General features: G+C 43.8%; 1 protein-coding gene across 2 annotated transcripts in view; it reads left to right on the top strand.

The window, feature by feature from the left end:
* The window catches only part of LOC141106041 (intelectin-1-like), a 162,656-nt gene that overhangs the window by 94,501 nt on the left and 43,941 nt on the right, over positions 1-24,214 (top strand). For both annotated transcript variants that reach the window (XM_073596396.1, XM_073596395.1), the window contains exons 4-5: positions 5,321-5,568; positions 5,887-6,045. In XM_073596396.1, coding sequence (XP_073452497.1) covers positions 5,321-5,568; positions 5,887-6,045 — 407 coding nt within the window. The remainder of the gene's footprint in view (positions 1-5,320; positions 5,569-5,886; positions 6,046-24,214) is intronic.

Here is a 24,214-nt window from a genome sequence, read left to right as displayed (position 1 = left end):
CCATTCAACTATTAAAATGTTTGTCTCTTTCAGCTGATGAAAGGACCTTTTCAACTTTTTTTCTACTATTTCTATACTTTTTAAAATATTAAGCTTTTTAACACTTTTTTTAACATTGAAGTCAATGGGAGCATGCTTCAGATCCTTAAAATCTTCCGCTCCCAAAAGTTTCAGCTCCTTCATACTTTCACCTACAGATGCCAAACAAACTTTAAAATGTTCACAAAATATTCAGCTATCTGGCTATATCTTTTCAGTTTGATAGCTTTTTCTCAAAAACTGTAAAAGATTTTTGTTTAGAGGTCATTTCAGGAAATTTTAGCCATTAATCAGAGTGTACTGTGTTTGTTTTGTTGCCATGGTTACCAAAGCTTCTGTTATACACAGGGGGGAGGTGGCTGGAGCATCTTAGCTCTGATTACAGAGCCCGGGGGAGGGGATAGACACACCATGTACTGATTTATATAATAGAGGAATGTGATGGGACAGTTTTGATGGGGCAGTTTTGATGGTGGTAATATGATGGGGCAGTTTTGATGGTGGTAATATGATGGGGCAGTTTTGATGGGACAATTCTGATGGGGCAGTTTTGATGGGACAATTCTGATGGGGCAGTTTTGATGGGACAATTCTGATGGGGCAGTTTTGATGGTGGCAATATGATGGGGCAGTTTTGCTGGGGTCCATTTTAGCAATTCAGCATTCCCACGCATTTTCCCCAGGAAATGCATTTTTCTAGTTATTGTTGTTCGATTTTATTTTTAGTTAGTGGGATTGCTTTAGCAGTCCCACTATTCGATTTTATTTATTTTTAATCTTAATTTTATTCCGTACGTTTTTTGGCTCTGCGTAACTTCTGCATACTTTCAGCTATTAAAACCATTCAACTATTAAAATGTTCATCTCTTTCAGCTGATGGGACTTTTTCAACTTTTTTTTTCTACCATTTATACTTTTTAAAATATTAGGCTTTTTATCACTTTTTTTAACATTAAAGTCAATGGGAGCATGCTTCAGATCCTTAAAATCTTCCGCTCCCAAAAGTTTCAGCTCCTTCATACTTTCACCTACAGACGCCAAACAAACTTTAAAATGTTCACAAAATATTCAGCTATCTGGCTATATCTTTTCAGTTTGATATCTTTTACAGTTTTTGTGAAAAAGCTTTTTGTTTAGAGGTCATTTCAGGAAATTTTAGCCATTAATCAGAGTGTACTGTGTTGCTTTTGTTGCCATGGTTACCAAAGCTTCTGTTTATACAGGGGGGGGGGGTGGCTGGAACATCTCATCTCTGATTAGAGTCCGGGAGAGGGGACAGACAAACCATGTACTGATTTATAATAGAGGAATATGATGGGGCAGTTTTGATGGGGCAATTCTGATGGGGGCAGTTTTGATGGTGGCAATATGATGGGGGCAGTTTTGATGGTGGCAATATGATGAGGGCAGTTTTGATGGTGGCAATATGATGGGGGCAGTTTTGATGGTGGCAATATGATGAGGGCAGTTTTGATGGTGGCAATATGATGGGGGCAGTTTTGATGGTGGCAATATGATGGTGGCAATATGATGGGGGCAGTTTTGATGGTGGCAATATGATGGGGGCAGTTTTGATGGTGGCAATATGATGGGGGCAGTTTTGATGGTGGCAATATGATGGGGGCAGTTTTGATGGTGGCAATATGATGGGGGCAGTTTTGCTGGGGGCCGTTTTCGCTATTCAGCATTCCCACGCATTTTCCCCAGGAAATGCATTTTCTAGTTATTATAGCCAAATTTACCACCCTAACTCCCACAGTTTTTACACTACATAGACGAGTAATATACCGAAACGTGCCGATTGGTTCACGAAATATCGTTGTTTTTGCGGCGAAATTGGTCCCATAGGAATGAATGGCGAAATGTTCAAAACTAGAGTGGGAGGTGACAAAAGCTGAAAAATCAGGACATGATTTCTAAACTGCCACCACTCCCTAATTTTCAAGCCCACCTACACAAATCTTATATCAAAATGTTCAGCTATCCCTGCTTCCACTAAACATGTCCACAGCTAAGCCATAGTCCTGATAGCTTTCATAATATGACCATTTGTCTGCAACTCACGCCATTCATTGAAACTCTACTCTAGCCACTTCTAATTTGAAGGGCAATATCTAAACTGCGACCGTGCCTTCATTTTTAATATTTCAGACACATACTTTATAGTTTTTAAAATACGACCATTTGAAATACTGCACAGTTATTACAGCGATCCTGTGTATTGTTTTGAGCAGTGGTTGTGAAGCATAAACAGGGTATGAGAGTTGCCAGAAAACAGTGTTTGTAAACACTGATTAGCATCAAACAGATAGCACACCTTCACCTCCATTCTACGTCAAGATGCTTAGACCCCCCAAATGCATGTGGTCATACCTTTATCTGCTAGGCTTGATAATGCTGCTAATGTTTTTATAAATGTATGTTTTAATGTAACTGTGAAGCACTTTGGGCAACAACGTTGCAATTAAATGTGCTATATAAATAAATAAAAGTTGAAATGCATTTCTCACTCTATCAAGCTTGTCATGTGCACTTTTTAAATTTGATCAATTGGTTAGTGTAGTGTTTACTATCTTTTCTCACTCCAAACACTCCACACAGTTACTCTGCCCACTCCATAAAGTTACTCTGCCCAGTCCAAGCTTTCCACAGTTACTCCAGCCACTTCAACCGCACAACAGTTACTCAAGCCACTCCTCCCAGTTACTCCGCCCACTCCATTTGTAGACTGCTGGTGGAGGCAAGAACACTTCACACCATTTCCCCAGAAATTGTAGCTTTTCTAGTTATTCTTATTATAGCCAAATTTACCACCCTAACGCCTCCCACAGCTTTTACACTACACAGACAGTAATATACCAAAACGTGCGGATTGTTCCCGATTGGTGTGCTATTACTTTGTGGAACGTTTCGCCGAATGGTTCATGAAATATCGTTTTTGCGGCAAAATTGGTCCCATAGGAATGAATGGCGAAATGTTCAAAACTAGAGTGGGAGGTGACAAAAGCTGACAACCCCATGATCAGCCAAAACATTATGTCCACGCCATAATCAGCCAAAACATTATGCCCATGCCATAATCAGCCAAAACATTATGCCCACGCCATGATCAGCCAAAACATTATGCCCACGCCATGATCAGCCAAAACATTATGCCCACGCCATGATCAGCCAAAACATTATGCCCACGCCATGATCAGCCAAAACATTATGCCCACGCCATGATCAGCCAAAACATTATGCCCACGCCATGATCAGCCAAAACATTATGCCCACGCCATGATCAGCCAAAACATTATGCCCACGCCATGATCAGCCAAAACATTATGCCCACGCCATGAAAAAATATATATATATATATATATATATATATATATATATATATATATATATATATATATATATATATATATATATATATATATATATATATATATATATAATATATATATATATATATATTTTTTTTTTTTTTTTTTTAAAACCTTTTTTGAAGAAAAATGTTCAGCTCTTTCAGCTAATGATGGGACGACTTCAATTTTTTTACTACTATTTATACTTTTTTAAAACACTTTTCACGGTTACTCCAGCCACTCCAACCACATAACAGTTACTCAAGCCACTCCACCCAGTTACTCCTCCCACTCCAGTTGTAGAGGCAAGAACACTTCACACAATTTCCCCAGAAATTATAGCTTTTCTAGTTGTTGTTATTATATTGATCTTCACTTTGAAAATAACAGTCAGACTTGTAGTCAAATGAACGAAAGGCCAGCTAAGAAATTTACATTTTGTGGGTTTGCAAAAACATCTTTACTTGAAAAAATCAGTTTCAATATCTTTTGGATATTTGGAATTTCCCATTGCTTCTGCAGCAGTAATGGAACAGGGTAAAAAGGATATTTTAAAGAGATGGGTTTTAAAGGAGGTTACATGGCTAGTGGGACAAGGAAGAGAAATCTAGACAACATGGGATTGTCTAAGAAAATGAGATGGAGAAAATATTTTTTAATATTCATAGGTGTGCCAGACTATAGGTGAGGCCAGGCACTGAAGTGTATATAGCCAAAACATAGGGGGTTGATTGGCTAAAACTGGAGAGTGCAAAATCTGCAGTTGACTGGTAGCCAATCAGCTTCTAACTTCAGCTTGTTTAAGCTTTGACAAATAAAACATAGAAGCTGATTAGTTTCTGTGCAGAGCTGCACCAGATTTTGCACTCTCCAGATTTAGTAAATCGACCCCATAGTCACCTGAACTTTATTCAGAGGTCAATTGAACAATTATCAGAAATGGGTGACAAATGAGGAATGGTTGAAAATATAATGGAGTCTTACAATGGCATTCATGATAGCCTATAAGTCCTCATGCACACAGGACTTTTTTTTTGTGTTTTTACAGAAAAAACTCCTGATGCTTGTAAAAGTGTCTAACGCTTCTACAAGCGTTTAGGCGCATTTACAGGTGTCACGTGCTTGGGTGGTAATTAATTTCATTGGCCAGAATAAAGTATTTATTCTGGCCATTGAAATGAATTGACGCTCAAGCACTAAACGTGCCTAGTGTAAACACATGTTTAAATGCCTGAACACACAGGCCAACATGCAGGGAAGTTTAGAGGCAGGACAAAAGAACGCCAGGCGCCCCAAGAAACAGCTGCAAAAACATCCTTTTTGCTTGAGCCCTAATGATAACATTTTAAAAGCAAAAAAAAACCCAGTAGGTTACATCAATTAAATAGAGAGAGAAGCATAAGGGGGGGAGAGAGAAACATAAGGGAGTATATGCATACTCCCTCTTTGGTCATGTATGCCCTCTTTTGTGATGTTTGTAATCCTTTCTATGTTTAGCTCTGGACACCCCCTCCTCCCATCCATCTGCTCACCTTTGTAGTACAGGCTGATGGAAGGCTCAGTGACTGTGGCAGGTGGGGCTTGTACATCCCCAATGTCGGCAGCATTCAGCAAAGGTGATGCTGGACCAGGGCTTAGGGAGTTTGACAGTGCTCTAACAAATTACATATTAACTCCACCATGATTTCCATATCAATCATGTGTACACTGCACACAGCAGGGCTGGGCTGCCTTAGTGACTCACTCGCACCACTGGGCCTGGCCTATCTTAAAGGGCCTGGAGCTGCAGCTCCGATAGCCCCTATGTTAATTCTGCCCTGCTGTTTACTATTATAGTAAAAGATTGCAGTACATACATAGTATCTTCTACGCTTATTTTATTGTCTTCATACTGTGAATGAATATTTGTTGCTGTACTGCTACTCCAGATGGAATTTACATGCTGACCACTGACGATGGAGTGGTCTACCAGACCTTCTGTGATATGACAACCGATGGTGGTGGTTGGACACTGGTAGCAAGTGTACACGAGAACAACATGAATGGGAAATGCACACCAGGAGATCGCTGGTCCAGCCAGCAGGGAAACAACCCAAATAATCCAGCAGGAGAAGGAAACTGGGCAAATTATGCCACATTTGGGCTACCAGAGGGTGCAACCAGTGATGATTACAAGGTATTACAATGCTTTTTATGGAGATCATAGAACGAATATATTTTATTACGCTTATGCTTATACCATATAAGTGAAGGGCATTTTTGTAAATTCTTGCTTTTATGTGTTTGGATGCCTATGCATATATTTACTATGTTTGCAGCAGATTCTAAAGTATGCTTCTATGATCTGAAGTTATTCCAAACCAATAATAAATATAATAATTATATAATAATATAATAATATAATTTGTAATCCATATCTTACAGTGCCTTCGCTTAAATTATATTTAATAAAGTCTGAATAAAGAAATCTATTTTTTAATAATTTGCATTTTAGAATCCAGGATATTATGATATTACTGCCAAGGATCTGGGTCTATGGCATGTTCCCAATGACACACCCTTGTCTCATTGGAGGAGTTCATCTCTTTTAAGATATCGTACAGACAACGGTTTCTTTTCCAAAGAGGGTGGTAACCTCTTCCAGCTTTACAAGGTATGTAGTTTGTGGAATATAAGAGGTTGCCATTTGACACTTTGAAGCTTCATTTATTTTATTTTTTTTTTTAAATAACAGTTTTATTGGATATCTCAGCACAAAAGAAAAAAACAGAACACAGTAAACTCTGAGTAATACTGAAACAGGAGTATAGCAAGTACAGTTTAGTAGTAAATGATGCAAAATCAGTGCTAAGTCATACTATGAACTGTTAGATGGTAAATGGAGTTTGCCATAAGTTAGGTGAAAACTTATGGGATAAAAGGGAAAGCTTAAAAGAAAATGGAGGAGAAAGATTTGAGGGAAAAAGAAAATGAGAGAAAAGGGAAAGTAATATAGTAGCTCAACCAGTGGCAGTGCATCTATAAGGGCGCATGGGTGCTGCCCCCTCTCTCCAGCCACCCCCTCTATCACCGATAGATTGATGCATAGCATCAATCTATCCATGGCCGCTGCTGCCACCCCCTTTTCAGGCACCCGGCCCCTTTTTAGGCACTGTGCGCCTGAATTACAGCGGCAGGGGGGTGTTTTTGAAGCACTTGATTAGAGCCATAGGTTCTAATAGGCGTCAAAGGTAAACAGTGGGCGCCATGCTTGGCACTCACAGTTCACCCAGGTGTGTTAGAAAAAGGAATATTCACTTTCCTAACACTGAACCGCCTCTCCACCAATCAGGTGCTCGGGTCTGTTACCCGTCACCTTTTTGGCTGAAACGACAGGCGCTGCGATTGGACGCCTATCAGGCGTCCAATCATAGGATAGGATGGGAGAAGACATCGAGGACATGGACACCGCATGCCGCCATAACCCGCTGCCCCACCAAGACAGAATAAGTGCCGGGCAGGTGGGGCACAGTGGGAGCGTTTGATGGGCACAGTGGTGGCAGTTGATGGGCACAGTGGCTGCGTTTGGGGGTTTTTTCAGAATTTTTCAGTACGGGTCCTCCTGAAGATGAGCTCCCAAACCTTATCATGCATTTCCAGCATATCCTGTAATCTAGCTGTCATTTTTTCCATTAGCTCCACGTCCTTTATTCTGGCGTATAGGGCGTCTTTGGAAAGTGGGGAGCGCCGCTTCCAGTTGAGGGCAACTACTCAGCGCGTGGCAGTAAGGATGTGTCTAAGTAGCTTCTTATATGGTTTGGTGATTTGTAGTGGTGACACACCAAGCAGGAAGAATTTCAGCGTCATGGGGACCGGTACCTCAAAGATGCGGGCCAGCAAGTGCTGCGTTGTAAGCCAAAAGGGCACTATCATGGGGCAACTAAAATAGATATGGTAAAGGAAACCTTTGTCCCCCTGACATAGATGACGTCCGGAGTCAAGTACCAAAAATAAAGGATTTTATATGCATTTTCCTTGTAGAGTGTGCAAAAGGAGCGCTTAGCCGCCTGTGACCAGATCATCCGCCATGTCATCTCAGGGATTTCTTCACCCAATATCTTTTCCCAACGGAGCATATAGGCATGTTTACCCTGGTTTGGTATGGAGTAGGAATTAAAGAGCTGATTTATGTTGGAGATCAGGCCCCAACGTGCGGATCCCTCCAGTATTATGCTTTCGAAGGGGGATGGTGCTGAGAAATGTAAATTTGGGGCAATGGCTTGGGCATAATGGCAGATATCCATAGAACACCTGGCGAGGTAACTCATATTTTTCCTGGAGTTCAGTAAACGTTAGTAATTTACAAGATCTAGGGTCTACCAAGTGTCCAAAGTGGAATAAGTTCCGTGTCACCCAGGGCGAGGACATCTGGTGAGTGAGACTAGCAGGTATCTTGGGGTTGCAGAGAAAAGAGGTTAACAGCGAATTTTACCGAGTTGAGCTCATGTTCGCGAGACAGTTTGCTCCAGAGCGATCTAAGTTGAGACATAGATCCCAAGAGCCTACCAGGGTCCACCTCCGCATTCGCATTCCAAAGTAAACTGATTAGGTGTATAGGTGCCAGCCATATCTTTTCAGTCTCTGTCCGTTTATTGTAAGATAGTTGAGGGAACCAGGAGGTTGCTTGATAATATTTTACAAGGTTAGGGAATGCTAGTCCCCCATCGAAACGGGACACCATTAATACTGAACGGGGAATCCTATGCCTTTTTGTAGTTTCTAGCAAAATTTATCAGATTCAGTTGGTGTTTTCTTAAATGTGCATAAGGGACGGGGATAGGCAATGTTTGAAATGGGTACAAGAGTTTAGGGAGAATGGTCATCTTCAGAGGCCACGAGTCCTAGGAGGAAAATGTGGCGAGTCTTCCATTTTTGCAGTAGTTCCCTTATAGAGCGAAATAAGGGGGGGAAGTTTGCTTGGTATAAGATGGCAAAGGTCGGGGTAATATGGACTCCCAAGTATTTCATGGCAGAGATCTTCCAATTGTAGGGGAAACGTGCTTGCAGGTGGTGGACTTCACCTGCAGGGATGTTAATCGTGAGTGCCTCCGATTTGGTCGCATTTATTTTATAACCCGAGAGGGACCTATAGGTGTCAAGCTCAGCATGAAAATTGGGTAGGGAAATCCTGGGCTGAGTCAAGGTGAGTATATCATCCATGAAAAGTGACATCTTAATCTCCTTCCCTCTAACTGGTATACCCTGAATGTCTAGGTTTCTGCGAATGGATGCCACAAGGAGTTGTTCAACACATATTGCAGACAGTAGAGGTGAGAGCGGGCACCCCTGGCGAGTACCATTAGTGACTGGGAAAGAGGGAGATGGAGCAAAAGGAGTTTTCCTTTCCTTTTGGGATGTAGGATTGGTATAAAGGTGTAAAATAGCCCGCAGAAAGGGCCCCTGGAATCCCATATGACGTAACGTGGCAAACAGGAAAGGTCAGCCAAGACGGTCAAAGGCCTTTTCTGCATCCAGGCTTAGTACTAAGGACTCCAAGCCATCCCTGTTTGCCACATCAATTAAGTCTATGACCATTCTTGTGTTGTCTCTCGCCTGATGGAGAGGGACAAAGCCCACCTGGTCTTTGTGAATTAGAGAGGGTAAAACCACGTTCAGGCATATTGAGAGAAGTGCGCTATAGGCCTATAGCTAGCGCATAATGAGGGGTCCTTGTCTGGCTTTAGGATCAAGGAAGGCATTAAAAAGTTTACACATGTGTGGCATCAGTATGGGAAGAAAGGATTTATAGTACTCGTAAGGGTAGGGTTTTAATGGTCAACATGAGTTCCTCCTCTGTGATGGGTGCGCTGAGGGGAAGGAGGTCCGAGGTTTGTAGTCGAGGGAGTCCACTCCGCTCTAGGTGGCGATTCATATGGTCAACTAGCTCGGGGGGAGGGGGGTTATGAGGGATCCCAAAGTTAATTGTATAAAGTGGTAAAGAACTCCTCCAAAGGAGTGAGCAATGTCCTGAGGATGGGATAGTATACAGCCCAGTCTGTTTTTAATTTGGTGGGGAGTAGTCGTGTGAGAGCGTTCAGACAGTTTTTTAGCTAATAGAGAGTGGGTCTTATTACCCTTGTCATAGTATAGTTGTTTCAGCCTAGTCATGGCTTTTTCTACTTGGCCTAGTGCCAGGTCTTTGAGAGTCATTCAGAGACGGGTGATTTTTTTTTGAGTAGGGATGGAGAGATTTGTAGCTGGCGTTCGAGGGCCCTAAGTTCCCTCTGTTTGTAATTTGGTGGCCCTAGCGTCTTTTTATTTATATTTTTTTTCATTGCAAAAGTGAGCTCAATGCAGCGACCTTGGAGGACTTCATTTTTTTTAATACATAGTAAAGCGCTATATTGCACCCAATCTGTTTTTGGTCTGCCATAGCCAGATTAGTAAAACTTTAATTTTTGGTTGCTATATTTTAGGAAATGCCTATAAAGTCATTGCACTTTTTCATAAAGGGGTTGTAAACCCTCATGTTTTTTCACCTTAATGCATCCTATGTATTAACTGCTTGCCAACCGGCTCGCGCCCATATACGTCAGCAGAAGGGCACGTACAGGCAGATTAACATACCTGTACGTTGCCCTTTAAGAAGCGGTTTGCGGGCGCGCGACCTCCGTGTGATTGCGGGTCCCGCGGACTCTATGTCCGCGGGGATACCCGCGATCGTCTCACGGAAAGGAAGAATGGGGAAATGCTAATGTAAACGAGCATTTCCGCGTTCTGCCTAGTGACAGGACACTGATCACAGCTCCCTGTAATCGGGAATGGTGATCAGTGTCGTGTCACACATAGCCCCCCCCCCAGTTAGAATCACTCCCTAGGACACACTTAACCCCTACAACGCCACCTGGTGGTTAACCCCTTCACTGCCAGTCACATTTACACATTAATCAATGCATTTTTAATTGCACTGATCACCGTATAAATGTAAATGGTCCCAAAATCGCGCCAAAAGTGTCCGATCTGTCCGCCATAATGTCGCAGTCATGATAAAAATCGGTGATCGCCGTCATTACTAGTAAATAAAAAATTAATAAAAATGCCATAAAACTATCCCCTATTTTGTAGACGCTATAACTTTTGCGCAAACCAATCGGTAACCGCTTATTGCGATTTTTACCAAAAATATGTAGAATACGTATCGGTTTAAACTGAGGGGAAAAAAATGTTGGTTTTTTTAATATATTTTTGGGGGATATTTATTATAGCAAAAAGTGAGAGTGTATTTGTTTTTAGCGCTCTACCTCTCTGCCCGGGGTTCTCTGCTCTTGATTGGATAGATTGATAGCAGCGCAGACATTGGCTCCCACTGCTGTCAGTCAAATCCAATGATGTGGGGGCCGGGCCAAGTCCGGCATTCTGTGTCTATGGACGCAAATCCTGGACTCGGGAGCACGCCCACACAGTAGCCCCCAGGGAGACCGCTTCTCCTAGGGGGTTTACTGTTGCAGGGAGGAGCCTTGAGCGCCACTGAGGGACCCCAGAAGACGACGATCGGGCCACACTGCAAAACGAACTGCACAGAGGAGGGAAGTATGATATGTTTGTTGTTTAAAAAAAAAAAAAGGGTTTACAACCCCTTTAATAATAAGACCATTGTGTCTATAGCTGTATATTTTTCGGTTGTATTTTGTGTGTTATATGTATTCAATAAATAGCCAAAATTAACTAAAACACTGCAAATCACAGATGATGGAATGAAATGAGGAAATTGACCATTACAATATTTATACCAAACCTTTTCTTAAAATGGAACTAAACTCTCTCAATTAGCATTATTTTAATCCTTATACCTCCCCCTTTTTCTTACCTGAACCCGATTGTTCAAACCACGAGCCCAGCAGCTCCAGCCACTTTCTCGAGTCTTCATTGGATAGATTAATAGCACCAGGGGCTATTGGCTCCTATTTCTGTCACTCAAATCCAGTGACACAGAAACCGGGGGCGGGTCCGAGTCCTGCTGTCTGTGTCAATGGATGCGAGAGCGCCCGCACGGGTGCCTCCATGGAAAGTGGCTCTCCATGGGGGCACTCGATGAAGAGGAGGAGCAAGGAGCGCCACTTTGTGCAAAACCCTTGCACAGAGCAGGTAAGTATAACATGTTTATTTAAAAAAAAAAAGCTTTACAATAGCTTTAGGGAACATTATATTTACTTTGTTTTTTTTACTTTTTTTTTTTATTTTTATTTTTTTTTACATCTCTTCGGTTTCCTAGTTACTGGCCTAGGCCAAATGATGTCTTGCATCCCATGAGCCTTCGTGGCATTTTTTTCTTTCATCTGGAGATAGGGGGAGAAGGGGCTTTCTCAGCCAAGCACACCCTCCTTCCTGCATGCCTAAGCTAACAGATTGCGTCTAGGAATAGGAAGTAAATGCTACATGAATCATCTGTCCTTACGCAAGATGACCGCAGCTAGAAGTGCTATTTCGGGGGGGGGGGCGCGTTCAAACGGATTACTCAACTAATTAACTTGCCCCCACCCACACCACTATTTACTGTGGATGGACTGCACAGGCAGACTACGTACCCGTAGCTTGCTGTCACGCGCCCCCTGCTGATCTTACTGTCATTGGCTACAGCACAAGTAGAACTTGCTGATCTGCTGTAGCCAATAGAGTTTGCGCCAGTACTCTTTTGCCCAGTCAGGGCTTAGACTGCACTGTGCAGAGCTGTGGAGCACTCGGCTGGATGCGCCGAACATTGTGCTGAGCAACCCACAAATTTGAGTGTTCACTGAACAGGATCAGCACAATTCTTCTTTCTCTGAGCCCTTTTCAGTTCAGGTAGCGAAGAAAGCAGAGCCTGTGTGAGTAGAAGCAGCATATTTACTTATATACACCTTGTTAGGCACATTTTACTCTTTGATTGCCCTGCAGTTAACAGTTTGCTTGGCCTGCCACCAGTGTCATTACTACAGTGTACAGTATTGACTGATTACTATTAGTGCCACTAGAGACATTAGATAGCATCAGAGTCAGTTAGTGCCCCTCCCAGCCAGGGTCAGCAAGCACCAGATTGCCTACCACATTATCGCAGTCACACTAGATGTCGCTGATCACTGCCCTTTATAAGTATAGTGTTTAAACAGATCAGTATTTTGAGAACTATAGAACTATACTAGTGTCTCCAATAGGGATGAGCTTCGAGTTCGAGTCGAACATGAGTTTGACTCTAACATCGGCTGTTCAATCGTTCGCTGAAGATCGAACATTATAGGGCATTCGAGCGGCGCGTCATTCCCCATAATGCACTGCGTCATGGTAGTGCATTGCTGGCTGATTGGCCAAGCATGGACTATGACCCGCATGCTTTGGCCAGTCACAGCGCCATCAGCAAAGAGAGCCATAATTGTCCAAAGGCAGGGTGCCTTTGGCCAATTATGGCTCAGGGGGTTAAGTCCGCATCCCGCACTATATAAGGCCGCCTGCATGTCTGCCTTGTGTAGTGTGTTGCTGGTGGAGAGATAGTGTCATTTCATTTACTTTGAGCAAGCAGTTTATTCAGTTACCTAGATCTCACTGCAGACCGTTACTGCTGTACTGTTTCTAATATACTTCAGGCAGACAGTTGATTCAGTTAGCTGCAGTGTATTTAATATATATAGTCAGACTATATATATATATATATATATATATATATATATATATATATATATATATATATATATATATATATATATATACAGAAAAACACAGAATTGTTGACATTTTTGCAGATTTATTAAAAAAGAAAAACTGAAATATCACATGGTCCTAAGTATTCAGACCCTTTGCTCCGTATTTAGTAGAAGCACCCTTTTGATCTAATACAGCCATGAGTCTTTTTGGGAAAGATGCAACAAGTTTTTCACACCTGGATTTGGGGATCCTTTGTCATTCCTCCTTGCAGATCCTCTCCAGTTCTGTCAGGTTGGATGGTGTACGTTGGTGGACAGCCATTTTTAGGTCTCTCCAGAGATGCTCAATTGGGTTTAAGTCAGGGCTCTGGCTGGGCCATTCAAGAACCGTCAGTTGTTGTGAAGCCACTCCTTTGTTATTTTAGCTGTGTGCTTAGGGTCATTGTCTTGTTGGAAGGTAAACCTTCGGCCCAGTCTGAGGTCCTGAGCACTCTGGAGAAGGTTTTCGTCCAGGACATCCCTGTACTTGGCCGCATTCATCTTTCCCTCGATTGCAACCAGTTGTCCTGTCCCTGCAGATGAAAAACACCCCCACAGCATGATGCTGCCACCACCATGCTTCACTGTTGGGACTGTATTGGACAGTTAATGAGCAGTGCCTGGTTTTCTCCACACATACCGCTTAGAATTAAGGCTAAAAAGTTCTATCTTGGTTTCATCAGACCAGAGAATTTTATTTCTCACTATCTTGGAGTCCTTTTTTTAGCAAACTCCATGCGGGCTTTCATGTGTCTTGCACTAAGGGGAGGCTTCCGTCGGGCCACTCTGCCATAAAGCTCTGACTGGTGGAGGGCTGCAGTGATGGTTGACTTTCTACCACTTTCTCCCATCTCCGGACTGCATCTCTGGAGCTCAGCCACAGTTATCTTTGGGTTCTTCTTTACCTCTCTCACCAAGGCCCTTCTCCCCTGATAGCTCAGTTTGGCAGGACGGCCAGCTCTAGGAAGGGTTCTGGTCGTCCCAAACATCTTCCATTTAAGGATTATGGAGGCCACTGTGCTCTTAGGAACCTTAAGTGCAGCAGAAATTTTTTTGTAACCTTTGCCAGATCTGTGCCTTGTCACAATTCTGTGTCTGAGCTCTTCAGACAGTTCCTTTTGACCTCATGATTCTCATTTGCTCTGACATGCACTGTGAGCTGTAAGGTCTTATATAGACAGGTGTGTGGCTTTCCTAATCGAGTCCAATCAGTATAATCAAACACAGCTGGACTCAAATGAAGGTGTAGAACCATCTCAAGGATGATCAGAAGAAATGGACAGCACCTGAGTTAAATATGAGTGTAACAGTAAAGTATCTGAATACTTAGGAACATGTGATATTTAAGTTTTTATTTTTTAATAAATCTGCAAAAATGTTAATTCTGTGTTTTTCTGTCAATATGGGGTGCTGTGTGTACATTAGGGTGGGAAAAAATTCACTTAAATGATTTTAGCAAATGGCTGCAATATAACAAAGAGTGAAAAATTTAAGGGGGTCTGAATACCTTCCATCTCCACTGTAAATATATATCCACTGTATACAGTTTAGCTAGATCACACTGCAGACCGTTCCTGGTGTACGTATTCAAATACACTTGCAGGCAAGTATTTTAGTGATCCGCAGTGCGAGAGAGAGAGATATTCTCCTGTATATATCCACTGCATTCTAGTCTAGCCAAGCCTATAATCTGACTGCAGGCCATTGCTGGTGTACGTTTTCAAATACACTTTCAGGCAGGCAGGCAAGTGATTCAGTGATCTGCAGTGCATAAAATGTATATACGGTCTCCTGCATATTTATCCACTGCATTCTAGCCTAGCCAAGCGTATAACTGACTGCAGGCCATTCCTGGTGAAATTTTTCTAGTAAACTTCAAGCGGTGTTTTGTTAATCCAATTTTACAGCATGTCTGGAAGGCCACCAGGGAAAGACAGACGCTCACAGGCCACTAAAAGAGGGCAAGCAGGCTCTGTGTCTACAGCCAACAGTGCTGGTTGTGGACACGGTGCATCCTCAGCATGTGGCCGTGGGGCACGCTTGTCCTTCTTTTTTTCGACAGCTGACCGTGTTGAGCCACAACATGCAGTAGAGTTGGATCACAAAGCTGCCATGATCCTCTGTCACCCAGGATAAGACAAGTTAAGCTGTCAATGCAGCTGCCAAAGTGGCCTATTCCATCGGCTCAATGGTATCAGTCACTCCTTCCCTAGCCCTACCATCATGTCCTGAGGAGTCCCCCGAACTGTTTGACCACAGTGTCGGGTACATGCTGCAGGAGGATGCGCAGTGTTTTGAAGGCTCTGATGGTACCCAGGTTGATGATGAAGGCAGTAACATGAGCCCAGAGAGAGGGGGTGCCCAAGAACGACAAGAAACTGGCAGTCATGTTCCTCCAGCTGCAGCATACTGCCAGGTTTGCTCCAGTGGCAAGGAGGGAGGGGATGATTAGGTCACTGACTCTAAGTGGGTGCCTGATAGAAGAGAGGAGGAGGAGGCGGCACATCTCCAATGAGGCAGGGTGCCCTCCAGGGGCCAGCTTAAGGACAGCCAACCGACTGCATCACACCGCAGAGCTCCGCATGTGCAGGGCGCTGCTGACTCAGCGCGTTTTTTCAAAAGTCCTTTGGTGTGGGCCTTTTTTGAGACATGTGCAGCAGATCGCACTGTTGCTGTTGGCTCCCTGTTTTTCTTTCTTACATATCATAAGCATGGCTCGCTTGTATTGGTGACGGCGGTGATCGTATCAGCCACTTGGGCTGGCACCTGGTCCCCCATGCAAGGAGGAGGTTCGTCACCATCACTGACCACACTCATACTGTCATCCATCTTATGACAGTTCAAGCTCGTTTGACTCACCGCCAACGGCCTGTGAGTCCACCGAAGTCGGTAAGAGTATTTCATCCTCTATTTGTTTGGGATCATCATTGAGAAGAATAGCACTGCATCATCTGCTTTGCACCCTTGGGCTGTTCCAGCCATTTTTACAATATTTTTTTTGGACTAAATTTTTATCATATGAATTATGAACTTGAGTGGTAGATTGTGGGCACATTCTAGAATTTGAGTTGTGAACTTTCTAATATTAGCATTATTTTTTATTTGTATATTTCTCTGCCTTATGGTTTGAGTCTCTTATCATAAGAGACTGTGATATTCCATTTGAGATGACCTGTTATACATGAAAACACATTACAGAAATTTTCACATTATATTTTAGTGTTGCACATTACAGAATTTTTCATATTTTAGTGTTGTACTCCCCCTTATATGGGAGAAATTTAAGTTTATTATTTCCTTCACACAGGCGTGAATTGTTTATTAACATTTTTTAAGTGTTTGGAGTTTCAGTATTAGCGCTACACTTCCCACACCTATTTGTTTGCAACATATGTCTGAAGCGTATCAAGCGTGGCCAAAACAGCAGCCGCTTGGGCCCCACATGCTTGACCAGACATATGTCGAGCTCCCATGCAGTCCGTTGGCAACAGTACTGAAAAGGCCCACACCAAAGAACAAGGCGGACCTCTCCTTGCTCCTCATCAGCTGGGATCTCCAACCCCACTACACCTTCAGTCCTCTCAGAGACCTGCACTGAGAGGAATGAAGGTGTTGAATTAGGTGTCCCAAGCACTTGCAGGCAATCTGCTAGTGGTACACCTAAATCCGATTGTAGCAGGCAAATTTCCCTACCCCAGTTGCTAAACGTCAAAAGAAATTCGGTCCCAGCCATCCACATGCTCAGCGGCTGAATGCTAGTTTGGCTAAATTGCTAGCACTCCAACTGCTGCCTTTTCAGCTAGTAGACTCTGCCCCCTTTCGAGAATTTGTGGAATGCGCGGTACCTCAGTGGCAGGTTCCCAAACGCCATTTTTTTTTCTCGGAAGGCCATTCTACCGGCATGTGGAAGGCAATGTCTTGGCCTCGTTGGACAGGGCGGTCTGCGGTAAGGTGCATATTACCGCTGACTCATGGTCCAGCAGGCATGGACAGGGATGTTACCTTTCTTTCACGGCGCACTGGGTAACCCTGCTGGCAGCAGGGAGGAATGCAGGACAGGGTGCAGTAATGTTGGAGCTTGTTCCGCCACCACTCCTCCAAAATGCTGGTAGTGGTGATTCTGCCATACCTCTTTCCTCCACCCCGTCTTCTTCTTCCTCTATGGCCTCTTCCTGTGCAGATTTGACCTCATAACCAGCGGTGCTCCGTAGGCGTTCTAGGGGCTACGCAAGCACTCAGGCAAAAAGATGACACGCGGTGCTTGCGTTGGCCTGCTTAGGGGACAGGAGCCACACTGGGGTAGAGATTCTGGCAGCTTTGCAGGGGCAGGTTCAGAGGTGGTTGACGCCACGCCAGCTTCAGGCAGGAATGGTGGTTTGCGACAATGGCGCCAACTTCCCCTCTGCCCTTCGACAGGGACACTTGACCCATGTTCCTTGTTTGGCTCAAGTCCTTAATTTAATTTTGCTTGTGAAGGTACCCGGGCTTACAGGATCTCCTGAGGCAGGCCAGGAAAGTCTGTGGGCATTTCCACCGGTCATATAATGCCCGTGCTTGGCTGGCTAACCTTCAAAAGGAATGCAACCTTCCCAAGAACCGCCTCATCTGTGACATGCCCACCAGGTGGAACTCAACATTGGCAATGCTGCAGCTGCTTCACACGCAGTGGAGGGCCATCAATGAGTACCTGTGTGAGTATGGCACCAGGACAGGGTCAGGGGAGCTTGTGTTTTTTTTTGCACTGTCCTGTCACCATTTGAGGCCACGAGGATGGTGAGCAGCGATAGTGCATGCATCAGTGATACTGTCCCTCTTGTCTTCCTGTTGGAGCACACACTGCATGGAATAATGGACAGGGCACTTGAGGCAGAACTAAGGGAGGAAGAGGAGGACTTCCCTGCTTCTCAAGGCCCCCTTCATCCAGACAGTATTCCTGCAGGCCTGCCTATGACACAGGAAGAGGAGGAGGATTGTGTCAGCATGGAAGTGGAGCCTGGCACTCAGCAGCAGCAGCAGTCTTCAAGGGATCGTTTTCAGTCCCCAGAAACCCATGGACTTGTACGTGGCTGGGAGGAGGTGGCTGTGGATCATGTTGTCCTTAGTGACCCAGAGGACACCAGACCGAATGCCTCAGCAAACCTACGCTGCATGGCCTCCTGCAAAGCCTGGGAAAGGACCCTCGGATTCGTGGTATCAAGGAGAGGGATCAGTACTGGCTGGCAACCCTTCTTGATCCACGTTACAAGGGTAAGGTTGCGGAACTTACAGCCTTCACAGAGGGAGTAGAGGATGAAACCTCTTCGGGAGGCCTCGCAGAAAGGTTTGAGCAATGCATTTCCAGAGCCTAGGAGGTTGCAATTTCCTGGGCTTCCTGGACAACGTGTTGCTGAGGCTTCGGTCAGTCACAGAAGGGGAGATGGAGAAGGTGGCTGTCTGACCAATGCGTTTAGACAATTTTTTAGTCTGCAGCCCCAAGGTCTGATCGGTTCCAGCAACCATCATCAGCGTCTGATTTCCATGGTGCAGGAATACCTTGGGGCAAGATCAGACTTGGAGACTTTTCCAACCGAAAATCCACTGGGTTACTAGGTCTTGAGGATGGATCACTGGCCAGAGTTTGCACAGTATGCAATTGAGCTACTGGCCTGTCCTGCATCCAGCGTTCTATCTGAAAGCACATTCAGTGCTGCTGGAGGCTTTGTAACCGATCAGAGTGCGCCTGTCCACAGACTTGGTTGATTGGCTCACCTTCATAAAAATGAATCCGTCTTGGATCACCAGCTACCAAGCACCTGATGCAACCGATTAATTTTTTTATGAATGTGAGATCCCTTGAAGACTGCCTATGCTGATGCTGAGTGACTATCCTGTTATGCTGAGTGATTATCCTATTCCTCCTCAATGTTCATGTTGATAGCTTCTAAAACCATTTTTGGGTCTGGGCACCACCACCAGTGCCTAAAGCCCAATTTTTCTGCCCCTGTTTAACAGGGGCATGTACTTACAATTTTTGCTGTAATATTTTGCAGCAGTGCTCATTCCTGTGCTCAACTAGAGTATCTGTGAGGGGTTGCAGTGTTGTGGCACCACCACCGCCGCCTAAGGCCCAATTTTTCAGCCCCTGTTTAAACAGGGGCATGTAATTAGAATTTTTGATCTAATATTTCACAGCAGGGCCCGTTCCAGCGCCCACCAAGAGTAACTGTGAGGGCTCAGTGTTCTGGTACCACCAACACCTAAGGCCCAAATTTCTGCAGAGTATTTAGGGCAGACCGTATAGTATATGCAGACGGTCCCCTACTTTCAAACATCCGACTTACAAACGACTCCTACTTACAAACGGAGGGAGACAACAGGAAGTGAGAGGAAATCTACCCCTAGGAAGGAAAATTCTCTCCTGTAAGAGTTAATATGGGAAAAAGGTGTCTCCACTGATGCTTTATTATCACCAATCCTTGTTTCCCTAAAAAAAAAAAACCCACATTTTCAAAATCCAATTGTCATTGGGACAGAATGTGAGGTGAAATCTTCTGAACAGAGGCACAGACCGCAAAACAAATGTTACAGGGGTGATGAGAACCCTTCCCTATGTTATCCAAAAAGCTTAACCACTTTAGCCCCGGAAGAATTTACCCCCTTCCTGACCGGAGCTCTTTTTGCGATACGGTTCTGCGTCGCTTTAACTGACAATTGCACGGTCGTGCGACGTGGCTCCCAAACAAAATTGAGGTCCTGCGACATTATGGCGGACACATCTGACATTTTTGACACATTTTTGGGACCATTGTCATTTATACAGCGATCAGTGCTATACAAATGCACTAATTCCTGTGTAAATTACACTGGCAGTGAATGGGGTTAACCACTAGGGGGCAGTGTAGGGGTTAAGTGTGTCCTAGCGAGTGATTCTATTTGTGGGGGGGGCGTGGCTACATGTGGCACGTCACTGATTACCGCTCCCGTTTACAGGGAGCAGCGATCAGTGACACTGTCACTAGGCAGAACGGGGAGATGCTTGTTTACATTAGCATCTCCCCATTCTTCCTCTCCGTGAGACGATCGCGGGTATTCCCGCGGACATCGAGTCCGCGGGACCCACGATCCTATTTACAGAACTTGCCGCGGGCGCCTCTTAAAGGGCAACATACAGGTACGTTAGTTTGCCTGTACGTGCCATTCCGCCGCAGTATATCTGGGTAAGGCAGTTGGCACGCAGTTAAAAATTGATTTTTTTTGGCTGGAGCTACACTTAAAAAATGTACCTGTTCCAAATTACAGATTCAACTTAAGAACAAACCTACAGTCCCTGTCTTGTTTGGACCGCCTATATACTGCTGTTCAGAGTATATAGGGCCTGGGGGACCCACGCCTTTTCTTTTTTTAATTTGGGTGCGGGGTTCCCCTTAATATCCATACAAGACCCAAAGAGCCTGGTAATGGGCTGGGGGATTACCCATGCGTTTTTCTCAATTTTCATCCATATTGCCGGGAGCCGACATTACATTAAAGCCGTAAGATGTTTTAAATGACACTTATTCCTTTAGAAATGTCATTTTGTGCAGGGACTGTTCTAAACACGGGAAACACGGGCCACTTTACAGGCATACCATAGACACCCACCAGGTACGATATTTAAAGGAATATTTCACTTTTATTTTTTCACTTTAAGCATCATTAAAATCACTGCTCCTGAAAAAACGGCCTTTTTAAAACTTTTGCATTGATACATGTCCCCTGGGGCAGGACCTGGGTCCCCAAACCCTTTATAGGACAATGACTAAAAAGGGGGGGGAATTGTTGCGCTACTAGGGAAAATTACTTTTAAAAATGTGAATCAGCAACCAGCATCACCAGTATGATAACCGTGTATAGAATGTGAAGACCCAAAGAGCCTGGTAATGGGCTGGGGGATTACCCATGCGTTTTTTCTCAATTTTCTTCCATATTGCCGGGAGCCGACATTACATTAAAGCCGTAAGCAGTTTTTTCAAAAAAAAAAAAAAAGTTTATTGGGTTTTATAGCATACAATAGTATAAAACTGAATGTATCAAAGGTTACATAGCATTTATTATTACAATCTTTAAAGAACAAAGACTTCTCATAGTAGCTAAAATAAAGACTTCTCATAGCAGTTAAAATAAAGAAAACAGAAAAAGAAAAAAGAGGGGGAGGGTAGAGGGAGGGGAGGTCAGGGGCGTTCATGTTTGCCATCTTATCAACACTAGTGAGCGTAATTTTGCTCGACACATGAAATCTTAACATCTAGATACCTTCAGGAGTGGAGGCAGCGTCTGTACATACCTGGCTGAGCATGGTATATATTGGTCAGGGTATAGTAAATAACCTGAGTGATCTCACTATACATAGAAATATAGAGTAATAAATGTGGAAGGGTGGATGCTAAGGAGCAGAATGGATTTGTGGATATCCTACGGTGGCTTAAAAGTAAAGGAATCCGGGGTGGGGGGTATTTTAAGGCGACCAAGTGAGTTGGTGAGATCTCTTGTTAAGTACCATTTCGTGTAACGGAATGGGTGCATTATATCCATTAGTGCCTGTGGAGTAAATGTAGCTTCGATATATTTTCGCCATCTTTTAAAAAAACGGGAAGTTGGTCGAAAATTAAGAGTGATGGTATCCAATCTCTCTAGATGAAAGAGTGAGGCGAAGGCCTTTTTAAACACTATTAGAGTAGGTGGAGTCGCTGATATCCAGTGAGACATAAGTCCTGCGAGCCACTAGAAGACACAAGTGAGCCCATTGTGGAATATTTTGTGGGACCCTCGTTGGCGATGAGGGTGAAGGAGGTATGCTAAACAGGCATAATAGACGATCCTTCGCCAACTGAATTTTGTGGACCACGTTGATGTAAGTGATCACCTTATCCCAGTAAGCATCAATCTTGGTACAGTCCCAGAGCCTATGTAGCAAGGTGGGGCGAGTTAGGTTACACTAGGAACATTGCGCTTGGGTGGGGTCCGCCTTGTTGAAACGAAATGGAAAATAAGCTCTGTGAATGATCTTGAATTGCGTTTCCCTCCATGTTTCGGAAGTGGTAAGATTGCGGACAGTTTTGTATCCCTCAAGGATCTTTTCTGGCAGAGATTCGTCTTCTAATACGTGTGACCACTTTTGAAAGGGTTTGAGAGCATATTTCCATGTTTGATGTTGTATAAGACAGGAGTAAATATTGGAAATGGAGTAATTATTGCTTTTGAAAAGAGTATCAATGCAGGATGTTTCGAGTGGATTGGTGTTGGGACCAGAACATGATTTGAGATAATTGAGTTGGTGATGGAAAAAAACATGAGTTGGTGGTAGGGAGTACTCCCGCATCAAGGTTTGAAAGGTTTTGAATTTGCCAGGCTTGTTGAGATAAAGACGAGACAGCAGTAAGGCCTTTAAGTTTCCATTGGCCAAAAGCTTTATGGATGATAGATGGAAGGAACATAGGGTTGCCTTGTATTTTGAGGTAATTGGAGATGCTGGATGGCAGTTTAAACAGCTTTCTTACTTCTCTCCATGCAATGACTGTATCCTTAATAAGTACACTCGTTTTGAGGTGGGGGGGGATAATGCATTGGGATTGGAATGGAGGATGGCTGAAAGGTCATATGGGTGCACCATAGCCTCTTCTAGGGATAAGTTAGAATATTTGGAACCTCCAGTTAACCAGTCTAGGCCCTGCCTAAGTAAACATGCCAGGTTGTAAAAGCGCATGTTGGGTAGTCCCACCCTGCCCTCAGCCTTCGGGAGACATAGTTTCTGCAGCACTATGTGAGGTTTCTTGCGAGACCATATGAAGGCAGATAGGGCCTTCTGAAGTTTTTGGATATCTAAATGTTTAATTAGAAGAGGTATGGTCTGCATTGGGTAAAGCAAGCGTGCAAAAGATACCATTTTGAAGAGGTGGCATCTCCCAAAGAGTGAGAGGTAGGGTCCCCCAAGCCTCCAACTCCTTCACCATTTTGGTTATCAAAGGGGGGTAATTCAATGGGTACAGAGGATGGTTCACGCCCTATTTTAATACCCAAGTATGTAATATATTGGTTAGCTATGGCCAGGGGGGATAGGTGTTTCCATTTAATGGAGAGATGGGGGTGTAATGGTAGGATCTCACTCTTATCGAAATTAATTCTGAATCCCGAGCAAAGTCGGAAATCTGTGAAAAGTTGTTTGAGTCTGTCAAAGTCTGCTATAGGGTCGGTGGAGAACAATAGTATGTCATCTGCAAATACTGCCGAACGGAGAGTATGGTTATTTAGAGTGATGCCACTGATTCCATCTACTGAATTTAATATTCTGGACAAGGGTTCGATTGCTAGATTGAACAGGAGTGGAGACAGGGGGCAACCCTGTCTCGTTCCTTTTGTTAACGGAATCGTGTCAGAAATAAAATCAGGGGTAACAAGACGCGCGATAGGGGATGCGTACATTTGTAGAAGGAATCGCATAATCTGGCCTGAGAATCCAAACTGTGCCATCACTCTAAAGAGCCAAGAGAAACTGATGTTGTCAAAGGCTTTTTCCGCGTCTAAGGACATGATGGCAGTGTCTTGGTTAGGGTGGGTCTTAGCATATTCCAGAGCCATTAATACTTTGCGGATGTTTAGGGTAGCTGATCTCCCCGAAACAAAGCCAGATTGGGCTGGGTGTAGTAAAGATGGTAGTAGGGGAGCTAGACGTGACGCAATTATTTTGGATAAGATTTTGACATCGACATTAATTAATGATGTCGGTATGATCCCGGTAATAGGGGATCTTTCCCTTTCTTAGAGATTAGTTTGATGTGGACCTGTGTTCCCATAGGAAGATAGGGCCCTCCGTCCCACATGGCTGCGTATACATGTTTTAAGGTATCTGGAATAAATTCCCTGGTCATTTTATAAAATTCAGCGGTGTATCCGTCGGGTCCCGGGGCTTTGGCCGAGGCCATGGATTTGATCGTGAATCGAATATCATCAACAGTAATGGGAGCATTAATTGTCTCCAATTGTGTGTGGTGGAGTTTAGGCAAACGTATTTTGTCAAGCAGAGAGTCAGTAGTGTAGTGATCGGGTATATAAATTTATTGTATATTGGGTTTATAGATAATTAATAAGTAAGTATTATTATATAATGATGATGAT

The sequence above is a fragment of the Aquarana catesbeiana genome, linkage group LG08 (assembly GCF_042186555.1).
Source record: "Aquarana catesbeiana isolate 2022-GZ linkage group LG08, ASM4218655v1, whole genome shotgun sequence".
NCBI classification, from domain to species: Eukaryota; Metazoa; Chordata; class Amphibia; order Anura; family Ranidae; genus Aquarana; species Aquarana catesbeiana.
Note: the sequence above shows the minus strand (reverse complement) of the source record. Positions and strands in the feature narration are given on the sequence as shown.